The following is a 21,774-nucleotide window of genomic DNA, read 5'->3' as shown; positions in this document are numbered from 1 at the left end:
CTGAACACCTAAACACAACTCCACACCTCAACACAACTCCACACCTCAACACCTCAACACAACTCCACACCTCAACACAACTCCACACCTCAACACCTCAACACAACTCCACACCTCAACACCTAAACACAACTCCACACCTCAACACAACTCCACACCTAAACACCTCAACACAACTCCACACCTCAACACAACTCCACACCTCAACACAACTCCACACCTCAACACAACTCCACACCTCAACACCTCAACACAACTCCACACCTCAACACAACTCCACACCTGAACACCTCAACACAACTGAAAACCTCAACACAACTCCACACCTCAAAACTTCAACACAACTACACACCTCAAAATCTCAACACAACTCCACACCTGAACACCTCAACACAACTCCACACCTCAACACAACTCCACACCTCAACACCTCCACACAACTCCACGCCTGAACACCTAAACACAACTCCACACCTAAACACCTCAACACAACTCCACACCTCAACACAACTCCACACCTGAACACCTAAACACAACTCCACACCTCAACACAACTCCACACCTCAACACAACTCAAAACCTCAACACCTAAACACAACTCCACACCTCAACACAACTCCACACCTCAACACCTCACCACATCTCCACACCTCAACACAACTCCACACCTCAACACCTAAACACAACTCCACACCTCAACACAACTCCACACCTCAAAACCTCAACACAACTACACACCTCAACACCTCAACACAACTCCACACCTGAACACCTCAACACAACTCCACACCTCAACACAACTCCACACCTCAACACCTCAACACAACTCCACACCTGAACACCTAAACACAACTCCACACCTCAACACAACTCCACACCTCAACACCTCAACACAACTCCACACCTCAACACAACTCCACACCTCAACACCTCAACACAACTCCACACCTCAACACCTAAACACAACTCCACACCTCAACACAACTCCACACCTCAACACCTCAACACAACTCCACACCTCAACACCTCAACACAACTCCACACCTCAACACAACTCCACACCTCAACACAACTCCACACCTAAACACCTCAACACAACTCCACACCTCAACACAACTCCACACCTCAACACAACTCCACACCTCAACACCTCAACACAACTCCACACCTCAACACAACTCCACACCTGAACACCTCAACACAACTGAAAACCTCAACACAACTCCACACCTCAACATATCAACACAACTCCACACCTCAACATATCAACACAACTCCACACCTCAACATATCAACACAACTCCACACCTCAACGCAACTCCACACCTCAACATATCAACACAACTCCACACCTCAACACAACTCCACACCTAAACACCTCAACACAACTCCACACCTCAACACAACTCCACACCTCAACACAACTCCACACCTCAACATATCAACACAACTCCACACCTCAACACAACTCCACACCTCAACATATCAACACAACTCCACACCTCAACACAACTCCACACCTCAACACCTCAACACAACTCCACACCTGAACACCTCAACACAACCCCACACCTCAACACAACTGAAAACCTCAACACAACTCCACACCTCAACACAACTCCACACCTCAACACAACTCCACACCTCAACATATCAACACAACTCCACACCTCAACACAACTCCACACCTAAACACCTCAACACAACTCCACACCTCAACACCTCAACACAACTCCACACCTCAACACCTCAACACAACTCCACACCTCAACACCTCAACACAACTCCACACCTGAACACCTCAACACAACTCCACACCTAAACACCTCAACACAACTCCACACCTCAACACAACTCCACACCTCAACACCTCAACACAACTGAACACCTCAACACAACTCCACACCTAAACACCTCAACACAACTCCACACCTCAACACCTCAACACAACTCCACACCTAAACACCTCAACACAACTCCACACCTGAACACCTCAACACAACTGAAAACCTCAACACGTCCAACACAACTCCACACCTCAACATATCAACACAACTCCACACCTCAACACAACTCCACACCTCAACATATCAACACAACTCCACACCTCAACACCTCAACACAACTCCACACCTCAACGCAACTCCACACCTCAACATATCAACACAACTCCACACCTCAACACAACTCCACACCTGAACACCTCAGCACAACTGAAAACCTCAACACAACTCCACACCTCAACACAACTCCACACCTCAACATATCAACACAACTCCACACCTCAACATATCAACACAACTCCCCACCTCAACACAACTCCACACCTCAACATATCAACACAACTCCACACCTCAACACAACTCCACACCTGAACACCTCAACACAACTGAAAACCTCAACACAACTCCACACCTCAAAACTTCAACACAACTACACACCTCAAAACCTCAACACAACTCCACACCTGAACACCTAAACACAACTCCACACCTAAACACCTCAACACAACTCCACACCTCAACACAACTCCACACCTGAACACCTAAACACAACTCCACACCTCAACACAACTCCACACCTCAACACAACTCAAAACCTCAACACCTAAACACAACTCCACACCTCAACACAACTCCACACCTCAACACCTCACCACATCTCCACACCTCAACACAACTCCACACCTCAACACCTAAACACAACTCCACACCTCAACACAACTCCACACCTCAAAACCTCAACACAACTACACACCTCAACACCTCAACACAACTCCACACCTGAACACCTCAACACAACTCCACACCTCAACACAACTCCACACCTCAACACCTCAACACAACTCCACACCTGAACACCTAAACACAACTCCACACCTCAACACAACTCCACACCTCAACACCTCAACACAACTCCACACCTCAACACAACTCCACACCTCAACACCTCAACACAACTCCACACCTCAACACCTAAACACAACTCCACACCTCAACACAACTCCACACCTCAACACCTCAACACAACTCCACACCTCAACACCTCAACACAACTCCACACCTCAACACAACTCCACACCTCAACACAACTCCACACCTCAACACAACTCCACACCTAAACACCTCAACACAACTCCACACCTCAACACAACTCCACACCTCAACACAACTCCACACCTCAACACAACTCCACACCTCAACACAACTCCACACCTGAACACCTCAACACAACTGAAAACCTCAACACAACTCCACACCTCAACATATCAACACAACTCCACACCTCAACATATCAACACAACTCCACACCTCAACGCAACTCCACACCTCAACATATCAACACAACTCCACACCTCAACACAACTCCACACCTAAACACCTCAACACAACTCCACACCTCAACACAACTCCACACCTCAACACCTCAACACAACTCCACACCTCAACACAACTCCACACCTCAACATATCAACACAACTCCACACCTCAACACAACTGAAAACCTCAACACAACTCCACACCTCAACATATCAACACAACTCCACACCTCAACACAACTCCACACCTCAACACCTCAACACAACTCCACACCTAAACACCTCAACACAACCCCACACCTCAACACAACTGAAAACCTCAACACAACTCCACACCTCAACACAACTCCACACCTCAACATATCAACACAACTCCACACCTCAACACAACTCCACACCTCAACGCAACTCCACACCTCAACATATCAACACAACTCCACACCTCAACACAACTCCACACCTGAACACCTCAACACAACTGAAAACCTCAACACAACTCCACACCTCAACACAACTCCACACCTCAACATATCAACACAACTCCACACCTCAACATATCAACACAACTCCCCACCTCAACACAACTCCACACCTCAACATATCAACACAACTCCACACCTCAACACAACTCCACACCTGAACACCTCAACACAACTGAAAACCTCAACACAACTCCACACCTCAAAACTTCAACACAACTACACACCTCAAAACCTCAACACAACTCCACACCTGAACACCTCAACACAACTCCACACCTCAACACAACTACACACCTCAACACCTCCACACCTCAAAACCTAAACACAACTCCACACCTCAACACAACTCCACACCTCAACACCTCACCACATCTCCACACCTCAACACAACTCCACACCTCAACACCTAAACACAACTCCACACCTCAACACAACTCCACACCTCAAAACCTCAACACAACTACACACCTCAACACCTCAACACAACTCCACACCTGAACACCTCAACACAACTCCACACCTCAACACAACTCCACACCTCAACACAACTCCACACCTGAACACCTAAACACAACTCCACACCTCAACACAACTCCACACCTCAACACCTCAACACAACTCCACACCTCAACACAACTCCACACCTCAACACCTCAACACAACTCCACACCTCAACACCTAAACACAACTCCACACCTCACACAACTCCACACCTCAACACCTCAACACAACTCCACACCTCAACACAACTCCACACCTCAACACCTCACCACATCTCCACCCCTCCACACCACTCCACACCTCCACACCTAAACACAACTCCACACCTCAACACAACTCCACACCTGAACACCTCAACACAACTCCACACCTCAACACAACTCCACACCTCAACACCTCCACACAACTCCACACCTCAACACCTCAACACAACTGCACACCTCAACACAACTCCACACCTCAACACCTCAACACAACTCCACACCTGAACACCTAAACACAACTCCACACCTCAACACAACTCCACACCTCAACACCTCAACACAACTCCACACCTCAACACCTCAACACAACTCCACACCTCAACACAACTCCACACCTCAACACAACTCCACACCTAAACACCTCAACACAACTCCACACCTCAACACAACTCCACACCTCAACACAACTCCACACCTCAACACAACTCCACACCTCAACACCTCAACACAACTCCACACCTCAACACAACTCCACACCTGAACACCTCAACACAACTGAAAACCTCAACACAACTCCACACCTCAACATATCAACACAACTCCACACCTCAACATATCAACACAACTCCACACCTCAACGCAACTCCACACCTCAACATATCAACACAACTCCACACCTCAACACAACTCCACACCTAAACACCTCAACACAACTCCAAACCTCAACACAACTCCACACCTCAACACCTCAACACAACTCCACACCTCAACACAACTCCACACCTCAACATATCAACACAACTCCACACCTCAACACAACTGAAAACCTCAACACAACTCCACACCTCAACATATCAACACAACTCCACACCTCAACACAACTCCACACCTCAACACAACTCCACACCTAAACACCTCAACACAACCCCACACCTCAACACAACTGAAAACCTCAACACAACTCCACACCTCAACACAACTCCACACCTCAACACAACTCCACACCTCAACATATCAACACAACTCCACACCTCAACACCTCAACACAACTCCACACCTAAACACCTCAACACAACTCCACACCTCAACACCTCAACACAACTCCACACCTAAACACCTCAACACAACTCCACACCTCAACACAACTCCACACCTGAACACCTCAACACAACTCCACACCTAAACACCTCAACACAACTCCACACCTCAACACAACTCCACACCTGAACACCTCAACACAACTGAACACCTCAACACAACTCCACACCTAAACACCTCAACACAACTCCACACCTCAACACCTCAACACAACTCCACACCTAAACACCTCAACACAACTCCACATCTCAACACAACTCCACACCTGAACACCTCAACACAACTGAAAACCTCAACACCTCAACACAACTCCACACCTCAACATATCAACACAACTCCACACCTCAACACAACTCCACACCTCAACATATCAACACAACTCCACACCTCAACACAACTCCACACCTGAACACCTCAACACAACTCCACACCTCAACATATCAACACAACTCCACACCTCAACACCTCAACACAACTCCACACCTCAACGCAACTCCACACCTCAACATATCAACACAACTCCACACCTCAACACAACTCCACACCTGAACACCTCAACACAACTGAAAACCTCAACACAACTCCACACCTCAACATATCAACACAACTCCACACCTCAACATATCAACACAACTCCAAACCTCAACACAACTCCACACCTCAACACAACTCCACACCTGAACAAAACTCCAAACCTCAACACAACTCCAAACCTCAACACAACTCCAAACCTCAACACAACTCCACAACTGAACACCTCAACACAACTCCACACCTCAACACAACTTGACACCACACCTGGACACCTGAACGCTGCACCACAACTCGACACCTCACCTTTATACCTGAACACCAGTCCACCTCTTCACTTGTACTACATCCACATTCATTCATACACTCGTGTTGACACTGGGTTCATGTCCACTCAGTGGATCTGAAACTGAGTAAAAACACAGGGTTTATAAACCTCAGTGATAAAAAAAAGCTCAGCAATATTGTGATGTCATTTAGAACAATATCAATATCACTGACCGTTACTTCAGTCTAAACTAACCAGTCTTCTAATTGTCTTCATTTAGCAGAACTAGCTCACTAGCTTACAAGCAGCAGATGCATTACAGTGGTCGTTACTTCAATGTGACGTGTTTGAATAGATCACTGCTTAGCTTTATGTTCATGTCTGCAGTCTGTGTTCTCTGGAGGGAGTTCCTGTAACAGACGGGAAAGATCTGGAAAACGGGCAGTTTTATGTGGCAGTGGGCAGAGACAAATTCAGACGACTTGCTTATGCCGATTCACTCTTCAGCAAACCTGTGGGCATGAGGAGGAACGTCAGGTGAGGCAACACTGTACCCTAACCTGCTGTAAATGTTTAAGCTTTTATGGAAGGAGTCTCCAGTTCCAGAGGTTTCTAACAGCCACAGGTGGAGCTTCAAGTGATAACAGGAACTAACTTTAATTCTCATTTAGAAGAAATGTATCCATCGCATAAAGAAGCTAATTAGCGCTCATGTTTCAGCACAACATTTTACTTCTGCATGCCACTAACTAGCTGTGTCACAATTGACCACAGATTTAACCCATGTGTCCTTTCACTCTCGCTCACAGATCAAAAGCAGCTTCTCTTCCACCCATTTACAAATACCCAAGACAAAACGGGGATGTAAGTAACCGCTAACTAGCCTTCTTTCCTCATCTACTGTTTACAGCTGGCTAATGTTATGATCAAGTTAGCAGTTAGCATTGCAAGTGCACTAACTTAGCTGATATTTTGGTATTTTGATATTTACATGTTAGCATGTGGAGCGAGGTTAGCGTTCATCACACACAAATCCCTCACACGTGGGCTTTGCTCTCCTCCAGGCAGTTAATGGCGTGAACAAATCCGATCACAGCGATGAGGTGAAGCTCACCGATCCGGCCGTGTCTCTGGTGCGACAGATTTCCCAGGCCAGGCTCATGGCCATCCGCAAGAAACGCAGCAACCTGACCAACTCATACAGCACCCAGGATACCGGTAACACACACACTAGCCACACACATTCACCTCATACACTCACTTGCCACACACACTCTCACTCACCAGCCACACACACACACTCACCAGACCTCCCACCCCACCCCCCGACACACACACCAATTTTTCACCCAACACACACTAGCAACACAGTCTCGCCTTACGAACACACACTCCACACACTCACTTGCCACACACTCTCACTCACCAGCCACATGCTCGTGCACACACACTCACTAGCCATACACACACACAAGCCACACGCACACACTCACCAGCCCTTCACACACTCACCAGCCCCTCACATCACCCAACATACTCGCTACACACACTCACTAGCCAAACACTCTCGCTGCGCACACTCACACCACACACTCACTTGCTACACACTCACCAAACACACACTCGCCACACACACACTCGCACACACACAGCCTTACTCGCCCAACACACACACACTTGATTGTATCAGTAAAAACGTGATATAAATGAAGAAAACCGCTTCCATGCTCTGAGTATTTAGTGTCTTATAAAATAGTCACATTAATATTTTTTAATATTGGCCTCATAACTTCTATCAAGCCTGGAGTTACATCTAAAGTCTGAATTCTGGAATAAAATCCTCACTTGACTTGAAGGCAAACTGTAATCGTGTGTGTGTAAGACAGGATGACATCATACTAATCACAGTTATTCAGAATTAAACACCTTCATTCCTTCTGTTTACATAGTGGCCTTTTTGTTCCACACGGATGCACACAGTAATTATTTTCAAACACACAGAACGTTCCAGAACTGACATCATGCTTGGCATCCTCCCTTCCTCTTTCTCTATATCCCCATCGCTACATATCTCACTTGCCCTCTTTATCTTTTCCTAACCGATGACGTAATGCAGTTGCGGTTTGGTGTTATGACATGTTCTGACCCGGAGATGGCGCTGTTGCTTCACGAGCGTCGTCGAGTCTGCAAGGTCATCGAGTTCAGAGTGGTGTGAAGAGCATTACAACATCCCTTTACTTCTCCCGTCATCATCATCATAAAGCCCACACACACACACACACACCAGTTATTCAGTCGTTCATTAACACCCTGGGTGGCTGATGGCACTGTATTAAATCTCCATGGCGATGAAATAAACATCTCAATCTCCAGGGAGCTTGTGTTCTTCCCTAAACCCTGATGTTCTTAGGATATGGACTAATCACTGAAATAGCAATTATCACTTTAAGTTACACTTTCTTTCCGATCTAGTGATTGATTCGAAGCTTTCTCGACATGTCAGGAGCTAGTCTGTTCCACCAGTGCTCTGTGTTCATTTCAGTTATAACAGCTTCACTAAGAGTGCAAGGCAATTCTCACAAGATCGGTTGGTTAATGGGGTTGGTAATATAAATCGGTTGGTTATTGTGGTTAATAACAGATTTTTTGGGGTAATTGGGGTTGATAATTGAGATTGGTCGGTTAATGGGGTTGGTCATGGAGATTGGTTAGTTAATGGGGTTGGTCTTGGAGATTTTTGGGTTATTGGGGTTGGTCATTAATATTGATTTGTTAATGGGGTTGGTCTTGGAGATTTTTGGGTCATTGGGGTTGGTCATGGATGTTGGTTGGTTAATGGGGTTGGTTATGGAGATTGGTTAGTTAATGGGGTTGGTCTTGGAGATTTTTGGGTCATTGGGGTTGGTCATTAATATTGATTGGTTAATGGGGTTGGTTATGGAGATTGGTTGGTTAATGGGGTTGGTCTTGGAGATTTTTGGGTCATTGGGGTTGGTCATTAATATTGATTGGTTAATGGGGTTGATCATGGAGATTGGTTGGTTAATGGGGTTGATCATGGAGATTGGTTGGTTAATGGGGTTGATCATGGAGATTGGTTGGTTAATGGGGTTGATCATGGAGATTGGTTGGTTAATGGGGTTGGTCATGGAGATTGGTTGGTTAATGGGGTTGGTCATGGAGATTGGTTGGTTAATGGGGTTGATCATGGAGATTGGTTGGTTAATGGGGTTGGTCATGGAGATTGGTTGGTTAATGGGGTTGATCATGGAGATTGGTTGGTTAATGGGGTTGGTCATGGAGATTGGTTGGTTAATGGGGTTGATCATGGAGATTGGTTGGTTAATGGGGTTGGTCATGGAGATTGGTTGGTTAATGGGGTTGATCATGGAGATTGGTTGGTTAATGGGGTTGATCATGGAGATTGGTTGGTTAATGGGGTTGGTCATGGAGATTGGTTGGTTAATGGGGTTGGTCATGGAGATAGGTGCGTTATTGGGGTTGGTAATGGAGATAGGTGCGTTATTAGGGATTGGTCATGGAGATAGGTGCGTTATTAGGGATTGGTCATGGAGATGGGTGTGTTATTGGGGTTGGTAATGGAGATAGGTGCGTTATTAGGGATTGGTCATGGAGATGGGTGTGTTATTGGGGTTGGTCATGGAGATAGGTGTGTTATTAGGGATTGGTCATGGAGATAGGTGTGTTATTAGGGATTGGTAATGGAGATAGGTGCGTTATTAGGGATTGGTCATGGAGATGGGTGTGTTATTGGGGTTGGTAATGGAGATAGGTGCGTTATTAGGGATTGGTCATGGAGATAGGTGCGTTATTAGGGATTGGTCATGGAGATGGGTGTGTTATTGGGGTTGGTAATGGAGATAGGTGCGTTATTAGGGATTGGTCATGGAGATGGGTGTGTTATTGGGGTTGGTCATGGAGATAGGTGTGTTATTAGGGATTGGTCATGGAGATAGGTGTGTTATTAGGGATTGGTAATGGAGATAGGTGCGTTATTAGGGATTGGTCATGGAGATGGGTGTGTTATTGGGGTTGGTCATGGAGATAGGTGTGTTATTAGGGATTGGTCATGGAGATAGGTGTGTTATTAGGGATTGGTAATGGAGATAGGTGCGTTATTAGGGATTGGTCATGGAGATGGGTGTGTTATTAGGGATTGGTCATGGAGATGGGTGTGTTATTGGGGTTGGTCATGGAGATAGGTGTGTTATTAGGGATTGGTAATGGAGATAGGTGTGTTATTAGGGATTGGTCATGGAGATAGGTGTGTTATTAGGGATTGGTAATGGAGATAGGTGTGTTATTAGGGATTGGTCATGGAGATTGGTGTGTTATTAGGGATTGGTAATGGAGGTAGGTGTTAATGGGGCTGGTCATGGAGATGGGTGTGTTATTGGGGTTGGTCATGGAGATAGGTGTGTTATTAGGGATTGGTAATGGAGGTAGGTGTTATTGGGGTTTGGTCATGGAGATTGGTGTGTTATTGGGGTTCGGTCATGGAGATTGTTAGGTTAGTTGGGTTGGTCATGGAGATTTGTTAGGCTAATGGGGTTGATCATGGAGATTGGCTGGTTTATTAGGAGTGCGGAATGATTGCTTGCCAGATTAATTTGTGCTGTTTAAAAACAATCATGGCAGATATTTTAATCTCAGACTCTCTGATCTATCGAAGGCTGTAACCTTGTGTTTTAGCTGTTTGGATTTTCAAAGCAGATTTCTCTACACAAATATATTTCTAAGCTATTAATTAATTCCTATATTCCTTTTTGATTAAATCATAAAGCAGTGGGATTTCACACCTAGAACACCATGTGCTTGCAATTTAAGATAAATCTTTCACAGGGGAAACGGCACAGTGTGCAACAAACTGCAAATGTTAAATGACTGCAGGGCAAATTACATCAGTTAATGAAGCCAAAGAGACGGAACGACTGATAGAAGAGTGTGTGTGTGTGTGTGTTTGTGAGAGAGAGAGAGAGAGAGAGAGAGAGAGTAAGAAAGACAAAGAGGGAACTAGAGATGGAAGGAGGAGGTGAGGAAGATATGAGGAGGAGACGCTGCATGGTGCAGCAGCCTCGCACTGATAAGAGCAGGAAAGATGACAGGGTTGAGTGTGTGTGTGTGTGTGTCTGTGTGTGTGTGTGATGGCTTTCACACACTCATTATATTCCTTGAACAATCTTTCCGTAATGGTGTGAAAATGTTGAAATGGGCTGCCGGAGCCTTGGTGTCCACTCTGAGCAGAACAGATCTCTTTTGTCTGAGAGTTTGTTCGTTCTTTGTAGAGACCAGACCCAGAAGCTGGAAAGACTTTCTAATCAGATGACAGGTGGATAAAAAATAAAGGAGCTAATATGATGGTAGAACTGACAGAATGACAAATTGGTAGAGGTTTTGTACATCTGGTGCCTGAGATCACTATAACAGAGGCTTCTCTGTCTTTTCAAGTCTTTATGGTGAGCTCTAAAGAAGGACGGCTGTGCTGCCCAGCACCACCGGCTGAAACCCCATTACAGGAAATATCCCAAGCTGCTTGAGGAAAATCTGAAGATCTGAACACTGCATTCACACAGAGTGAAAAAGCAGCAAGCTGTTTTACCACCAACCTGTGCAACAAATTCATATGAATTAAGATTTCTTAATTCTATACAAATCAACTGAACCCATGAGCTGATCCTATGTTTCTCCAGTTCCCTGCTTCAGCTTGGGTAATAATTATAGCATTAATCCACATTTGGGTCTTCACTGATGGAGTTCTGCACATAAAATGTTCAATATTAGCCTTGCAAATGGCAGCGTATCAGGTCTCAATCTAAATCCTGAGGAAGTGTGGAATTATTTTTTTATTCTGAGGAGACATTCTGTTCCCCGTTTTGTTTTTTAAATTTCCACTGGAGACTATTAGCGAAGTCTTGTTCTAAGGTTGTTTGTTCCGTGGCTGTTGGTACATTTGGGGATTAGCAGCCCTGCTCAAAACCTCCACGCTGAGTCCAGCGGGGTTAAGCTGTAAGTGCTGGACTGGTGTTGAGAGAAGCGAGTCATGCTAGCTCCAGCAAGGACTGCTCATTACACCACAAAGCTTATTATACAAATCTATAAAGCATATAATGGCTATAACACACTAAGCTCTACATTTACAGCTATAACGCACTATAAGCTCTACTTTTACAGCTATAACACACTAAGCTCTACATTTACAGCTATAACGCACTATAAGCTCTACTTTTACAGCTATAACACACTAAGCTCTACATTTACAGCTATAACGCAGCATAAGCTCTACATTTACAGCTATAACGCACTATAAACTCTACATTTACAGCTATAACGCAGCATAAGCTCTACATTTACAGCTGTAACGCACAATACGCTCTACATGTACAGCTATAATGCACTATAAGCTCTATGTTTACAGATATAATGCACTATATGCTCTAAATGTACAGCTATAAAGCACCATAAGCTCTATATTTACAAGCTCTATACAGCTATAACACACTATATGCTCTACATGTACAGCTGTAACGCACTATAAGCTCTAAATTTACAGCTATAATGCACCAAGTGCTCTATATTTACAGCTTTAACGCATTATAAGCACTACATTTTCAGCAATAACACACAAAGCTACATGTATGACTATAACTCTAAGCTCTACATGTACGTCTATAACGGACTATAAGCTCTACATGTACAGTTATAATGCACTATAAGCTCTACATGTACAGCAATAACACACTATAAGCTCTAGGGTGTACAGCTATAACGCTTTATAAACTCAATATGTACAGCTATAATGCACTATAAGCTCTACATGTACAGCTATAATGCACTATATGCTCTAAATTTACAGCTTTAATGCACTATAAGCTCTACATGTACAGCTATAATGCATTATAAGCTCTATATGTATGGCTATAATGGACTATACAATCTACATTTACAGCTATAATGCTCTATAAGCTCTATATTAATGCCAATGATATCCAACACTAATCGGTAAAGTTTCCACGACTTGTTGGTCTTCACAAAACCTGACGCAATGTTTAGCTCACTGCTGTGTCAATTAGTGATAATTAACCGCTGATGAAATTAATGGAACCTAAGAAAAATTTCAGGGGGAAAAAAACCCTCTGAAAGACGGAGACGCTGGACCAATAGCTGGTTTTAATCCTTTTGTATAATTTCACAAAAGCCTTTTATTCACTGAAGCTTTGTTTCTTCAGCCAAGGCCAGCGCTGTACAGAAACATTCCGAGGAACGAGGTGGCGTGAATAGAAACTGTTTAAAAACGGCTAATCAGTTTGGAGAAAGCATTTTTATGGAGTCAAGACCGGGTTTCCATTGTGGCTGTTTCAGAGGCGTCAGGCTTCTCCATACACGTCGAGTGCTTCCCTCTATTCATAAGAATTCATTTCTCTATGTGTACAGCCTCCATCCATCGCTGACTCTGACCTTGTTTATGATGACTTTCAGGTCATGCTTTCAAACCTTTTCCTATTTATTTTCCTTTTCTCTCCATCTCCTCAGACAGAATTCAGAAAGCATGTTAAAAGCAGTCGAGCGTCTTCGAGTGCGGGTTTGTGAAAGAACGTTGAGAGAAACGTGACCAAGCCGTGCCGAGAACTTGATCAATGCTCCGGAAAAGCAGCAGCAGTATGTGGCGAAGACGTGTTTGATATTCATGTCTTTAATTTAACACTAACGACGAGCCAAATAGCGGCACTGCATTTAAAAAGAATTATTAAGCAACAACCACTACATAACAGCTCCATGTTTTATTAGAGTACTTTTTATCCATTTACAGTTACATTCAATGTTGTGAAACATCCAAAAAACTAGTTATAGATGCTATAAAGAGCTGATTCCATCACCTGACGCTCTTTAATTGCCTCTAGAAGAGATAAGAGGAAAAAAATTCTGACACTGGAGACTCCTTCCATAAACATTAAAGAAAACTTCACGCCATTACAGAAAGTTTTATCTCCACCTTTTCAGACATTTCTGAGAAAGGCTTCAGCTGTGACATATTAAGCCTGTAAAGATCTCCCACACTCGTACGTCTTATCTGTCTGGTTTTATTATCAGAAGCTGGCGTCTCTAAGCGGAGCTGGAATCTGATTCCCAGTGGCTTCATTACTGCACTGATGGTGTTAAAAAAACACAACACAAGAGAAGCACAGCTTAAGCGTCATGCCGTTTCCCCTGCGGACGTCTCGTCAGGCTCGTATTTACAGAGCCATAGGGGTGTCTTTTTTTTTTTTCCAGCAGGAAGTAGGTTTTATTTATTTGCAGAACAGTGGAGACTGGGATGCTGGAGAGCGCCAGAGATCCCCGTGAGGTTTACAGCTTATTAAAACAGTCCATAAATATCATGTCTAGCGTTGAGTAAACACCTCAGAAAAGTCTGGAAATTAGCTAATGCTAACCAATTAGCAAATATCAAGTGGCACTGGAATCACAACATGGTTTCTTAACGTATGCTAGCATTTTTATTTATTTTTGCTGACTTCGGCTGTTACAGGCTCCTAGTTACATCGTTACTCAGCTAGCTAGCTAAAATGAGCAAATCCTCATCAGCTATCATGTGCACAGATTAGCGAAATAAAATAGAACAGAGCTCGCTCCAAGACTAACCGCTAGTTATGGTTGCTATAGTAACGGCTCATTCAGAGGGACTTGTATGGTGAACAAAAAAGGAAAAAAACAGATAGAATGGTAATGTTGTAAAATAAATTTCCTTACGACCAAGGAGTTTACATTTTTACTTTTAGGAGACAGAAAAAACAGAACCTGGAACAGGAGTAAAAAATGGATTAAAAAAATTCACTGCAGTTTAGTGTTTCAGAAATAAAAAAAAAGCTTTAATTTCCTTTAATGAAAAAAGTGTTTAATTTGCGCTTTTCAGAATCCTTTTCTTGTTTTGAGACGTTTATACCAAAGCCAAGCGTTAATAAACGTTATTTCTGTAAATTACTGATCAGCCTTTAAGCCTCTGAGCTTTAGTCAGCTTCTGGATGATTCTTTACTTTCATTCATACTGACAAATTATTAAGTGGATATTGATTTCTGGCCTAAAAGATGGAGATAACGAGCTTCTAAAGCAGAGCACACGGGATAAATAACAGGAAATTAATAACATCTGGTGGTATGGTCACCAGACGGCGCTACACTCTTGCAGGGGCACCAGAGGATGCTACACTATTTCAGGGACAGGGTCACCAGAGGGTGCTACACTAGATTCAAGATTCAAGAAGCTTTTATTGTCATCAACCACATACACTACCAGTCAAAGGTTTGGACACAAATGTTTTTTGTTGAGTGACTTATTTTCTACATTCTAGAACAATACTGGAGATTTCAAAACTATGAAATAACCAGGAAAGCAAGACCAAAACTTACCTCTGCTGCAGAGGAGAAGTTCATTTAGAGTTACCAGCCTCAGAAATCACCAATTAACAGCACCTCAGATTAGAGGCGTTATGAAGGCTTCACAGAGCATCAGTAGCAGACATATCTCAATATCAACTGTTCAAAGGACATTATTGTGGATTTCGGCCGCCTTCAGCATTGTTTTACAATGTAGAAAGAAATAAACATCAGGAATGACCATGGAAACACAGTTTCTCCAGTTTAAACACAAAACAAGAACATATATACATATATATATATATAGCGTGTATACATTTACATTAGTGCTAATGAAAGCCTTTGATCTAAGATGTCATTCTATCTAACGTGTAGAGGATCATTTACAGTACAATAAGAGAACAAAATAAACTCCAGCTTCAGATACAGAGGCCACTTCTAAACTACATTAATGTAGAGAAATACACACTCATTCTACAGCAACACACATCAGCAATATGCTCCCATACTACTGTACTACACTCCCATACTACTGTACTACACTCCCTTACTACTGTACTACACTCCCTTACTACTGTACTACACTCCCATACTACTGTACTACACTCCCTTACTACTGTACTACACTCCCATACTACTGTACTACACTCCCATACTACACTCCCATACTACTGTACTACACTCCCATTCTACTGTACTACACTCCCATACTACTGTACTACACTCCCTTACTACTGTACTACACTCCCATACTACTGGACTACACTCCCATACTACTGTACTACACTCCCTTACTACTGTACTACACTCCCTTACTACTGGACTACACTCCCATACTACTGTACTACACTCCCATACTACTGTACTACACTCCCTTACTACTGTACTACACTCCCATACTACTGTACTACACTCCCATACTACTGTACTACACTCCCATACTACACTCCCATACTACTGTACTACACTCCCATACTACTGTACTACACTCCCTTACTACACTCCCATACTACTGTACTACACTCCCTTACTACTGTACTACACTCCCTTACTACACTCCCATACTACTGTACTACACTCCCTTACTACACTCCCTTACTACTGTACTACACTCCCATACTACTGTACTACACTCCCTTACTACTGTACTACACTCCCATACTACACTCCCATACTACTGTACTACACTCCCTTACTACTGTACTACACTCCCATACTACTGTACTACACTCCCTTACTACTGTACTACACTCCCATACTACTGTACTACACTCCCTTACTACTGTACTACACTCCCATACTACACTCCCATACTACTGTACTACACTCCCTTACTACTGTACTACACTCCCTTACTACACTCCCATACTACTGTACTACACTCCCTTACTACACTCCCATACTACTGTACTACACTCCCATACTACTGTACTACACTCCCTTACTACTGTACTACACTCCCTTACTACTGTACTACACTCCCATACTACTGTACTACACTCCCTTACTACTGTACTACACTCCCATACTACTGTACTACACTCCCTTACTACTGTACTACACTTCCATACTACTGTACTACACTCCCATATTACTGTACTACACTCCCATACTACTGTACTACACTCCCATACTACACTCCCATACTACTGTACTACTGTACTACTGTACTACACTCCCTTACTAGTACTGTAGTACTTACTGTACTACACTCCCATATTACTGTACTACACTCCCTTACTACACTCCCATACTACTGTACTACACTCCCATATTACTGTACTACACTCCCTTACTACACTCCCATACTACTGTACTACACTCCCTTACTACTGTACTACACTCCCTTACTACACTCCCATACTACTGTACTACACTCCCTTACTACTGTACTACACTCCCATACTACTGTGCTACACTCCCTTACTACTGTACTACAATCCCATACTACTGTACTACACTCCCATATTACTGTACTACACTCCCTTACTACTGTACTACACTCCCATACTACTGTACTACACTCCCTTACTACTGTACTACACTCCCTTACTACACTCCCATACTACTGTACTACACTCCCTTACTACACTCCCATACTACTGTACTACACTCCCTTACTACTGTACTACACTCCCATACTACTGTACTACACTCCCATACTACTGTACTACACTCCCATATTACTGTACTACACTCCCTTACTACTGTACTACACTCCCATACTACTGTACTACACTCCCTTACTACTGTACTACACTCCCATTCTACTGTACTACACTCCCATACTACTGTACTACACTCCCTTACTACTGTACTACACTCCCATACTACTGTACTACACTCCCATATTACTGTACTACACTCCCATACTACTGTACTACACTCCCTTACTACTGTACTACACTCCCATACTACTGTACTACACTCCCTTACTACTGTACTACACTCCCATTCTACTGTACTACACTCCCATTCTACTGTACTACACTCCCATACTACTGTACTACACTCCCATATTACTGTACTACACTCCCATACTACTGTACTACACTCCCATACTACTGTACTACACTCCCTTACTACTGTACTACACTCCCATTCTACTGTACTACACTCCCATACTACTGTGCTACACTCCTTTACTACTGTACTACACTCCCATACTACTGTACTACACTCCCATATTACTGTACTACACTCCCTTACTACTGTACTACACTCCCATACTACTGTACTACACTCCCTTACTACTGTACTACACTCCCATTCTACTGTACTACACTCCCATACTACTGTACTACACTCCCATATTACTGTACTACACTCCCATATTACTGTACTACACTCCCATACTACTGTACTACACTCCCATATTACTGTACTACACTCCCATACTACTGTACTACACTCCCATATTACTGTACTACACTCCCATATTACTGTACTACACTCCCATACTACTGTACTACACTCCCATATTACTGTACTACACTCCCATACTACTGTACTACACTCCCATACTACTGTACTACACTCCCATATTACTGTACTACACTCACATACTACTGTACTACACTCCCATATTACTGTACTACACTCCCATATTACTGTACTATAACTCTATAGTGTTACCACATAAAGAATTAACAGAAAGAACAAAAAAATCGATTTAAAAATGAATTGAAGCATAAAAATAAACTTAAAAAAAGAAAGGATTTAAAACATTAAAAATAGTTAGAATTAGAAAACAAATAAGTAATTAAACTAAATATAATGGTGCACAAATCTATTATATTGACCCACAGATTCTCTTCTCCTTTATTTTTTCTCTCCTTTATTCTGTCCTTCAACAGACGAGGCTGAAGCTAAACCCGAAGGTGAAGAGGAGGAGAGCAAAGAAAAGCCTGTGGAAGACGAGAATTCAACAGCTGAGCAGGTCGGAGTTCACTACACACCTGACAACACAAAATAAACCTCCAGCACACTTCCCACAATACACCTGCACACTACATCTGCACACTATATCTGCACACTTCCATACTACACCTGCACACTACATCTGCACACTACATCTGCACACTACATCTGCACACTATATCTGCACACTTCCATACTACACCTGCACACTACATCTGCACACTACATCTGCACACTTCCATACTACACCTGCACACTACATCTGCACACTTCCACACTACACCTGCACATTTCCACACTACACCTGCACACTTCCACACTACACCTGCACACTTCCACACTACACCTGCACACTTCCACACTACATCTGCACACTTCCATACTACACCTGCACACTACATCTGCACACTTCCCACACTACACCTGCACACTTCCACACTACACCTGCACACTTCCACACTACACCTGCACACTTCCACACTACACCTGCACACTTCCACACTACATCTGCACACTTCCCACACTACACCTGCACACTTCCACACTACACCTGCACAATTCCACACTACACCTGCACACTTCCACACTACATCTGCACACTTCCATACTACACCTGCACACTATATCTGCACACTTCCCACACTACACCTGCACACTTCCACACTACACCTGCACACTTCCACACTACATCTGCACACTTCCATACTACACCTGCACACTATATCTGCACACTTCCCACACTACACCTGCACACTTCCCACACTACACCTGCACACTTCCACACTACACCTGCACACTTCCACACTACACCTGCACACTTCCACACTACACCTGCACACTTCCCACACTACACCTGCACACTCCCACACTACACCTGTACACTCCCACACTACACCTGCACACTCCCACACTACACCTGCACACTCCCACACTACACCTGTACACTCCCACACTACACCTGTACACTCCCTCACTACACCTCTACACTCCCTCACTACACCTGTACACTCCCACACTACACCTGCACACTCCCACACTACACCTGTACACTCCCACACTACACCTGTACACTCCCTCACTACACCTGTACACTCCCACACTACACCTCTACACTCCCTCACTACACCTGTACACTCCCACACTACACCTGTACACTCCCACACTACACCTGTACACTCCCACACTACACCTGTACACTCCCTCACTACACCTGTACACTCCCTCACTACACCTGTACACTCCCACACTACACCTGTACACTCCCACACTACACCTGTACACTCCCTCACTACACCTGCACACTTCCCACACTACACCTGTACACTCCCACACTACACCTGTACACTCCCTCACTACACCTGCACACTTCCCACACTACACCTGCACACTCCCACACTACACCTGCACACTCCCACACTACACCTGTACACTCCCACACTACACCTGTACACTCCCACACTACACCTGTACACTCCCTCACTACACCTGTACACTCCCACACTACACCTCTACACTCCCTCACTACACCTGTACACTCCCAGACTACACCTCTACACTCCCTCACTACACCTGCACACTCCCACACTACACCTGTACACTCCCACACTACACCTGTACACTCCCACACTACACCTCTACACTCCACACTCCCTCACTACACCTGTACACTCCCAGACTACACCTCTACACTCCCTCACTACACCTGTACACTCCCAGACTACACCTCTACACTCCCTCACTACACCTGTACACTCCCAGACTACACCTGTACACTCCCACACTACACCTGCACACTCCCTCACTACACCTGTACACTTCCCTCACTACACCTGCACACTCCCACACTACACCTGTACACTCCCACACTACACCTGTACACTCCCACACTACACCTGCACACTCCCACACTACACCTGTACACTCCCTCACTACACCTGTACACTCCCACACTACACCTGGACACTCCCACACTACACCTGCACACTCCCACACTACACCTGCACACTCCCACACTACACCTGTACACTCCCTCACTACACCTGTACACTCCCACACTACACGTGTACACTCCCTCACTACACCTGCACACTCCCACACTACACCTGTACACTCCCACACTACACCTGTACACTCCCACACTACACCTGCACACTCCCACACTACACCTGTACACTCCCTCACTACACCTGTACACTCCCACACTACACCTGCACACTCCCTCACTACACCTGTACACTCCCACACTACACCTGCACACTCCCACACTACACCTGTACACTCCCACACTACACCTGTACACTCCCACACTACACCTGCACACTTCCCACACTACACCTGTACACTCCCTCACTACACCTGCACACTCCCACACTACACCTGCACACTTTCCACACTACACCTGTACACTCCCTCACTACACCTGCACACTTCCCACACTACACCTGCACACTCCCACACTACACCTGCACACTCCCACACTACACCTGCACACTCCCACACTACACCTGTACACTCCCACACTACACCTGCACACTCCCACACTACACCTGCACACTCCCACAC

The 21,774-nt window shown here is 44.4% G+C and overlaps 1 protein-coding gene across 1 annotated transcript in view; it reads left to right on the top strand.

Moving 5' to 3' along the window:
* LOC131361500 (doublecortin domain-containing protein 2-like) overlaps nucleotides 1-21,774 on the top strand; it is a 46,395-nt gene that overhangs the window by 8,634 nt on the left and 15,987 nt on the right. The window contains exons 5-8 of the mRNA XM_058402642.1: nucleotides 6,790-6,939; nucleotides 7,212-7,266; nucleotides 7,467-7,620; nucleotides 19,149-19,231. Of these exons, the coding sequence (XP_058258625.1) occupies nucleotides 6,790-6,939; nucleotides 7,212-7,266; nucleotides 7,467-7,620; nucleotides 19,149-19,231 (442 nt within the window). The remainder of the gene's footprint in view (nucleotides 1-6,789; nucleotides 6,940-7,211; nucleotides 7,267-7,466; nucleotides 7,621-19,148; nucleotides 19,232-21,774) is intronic.

This window comes from Hemibagrus wyckioides, linkage group LG01 (genome assembly GCF_019097595.1).
Source record: "Hemibagrus wyckioides isolate EC202008001 linkage group LG01, SWU_Hwy_1.0, whole genome shotgun sequence".
NCBI classification, from domain to species: Eukaryota; Metazoa; Chordata; class Actinopteri; order Siluriformes; family Bagridae; genus Hemibagrus; species Hemibagrus wyckioides.
This window is presented reverse-complemented; position numbering and strand designations above follow the sequence as displayed.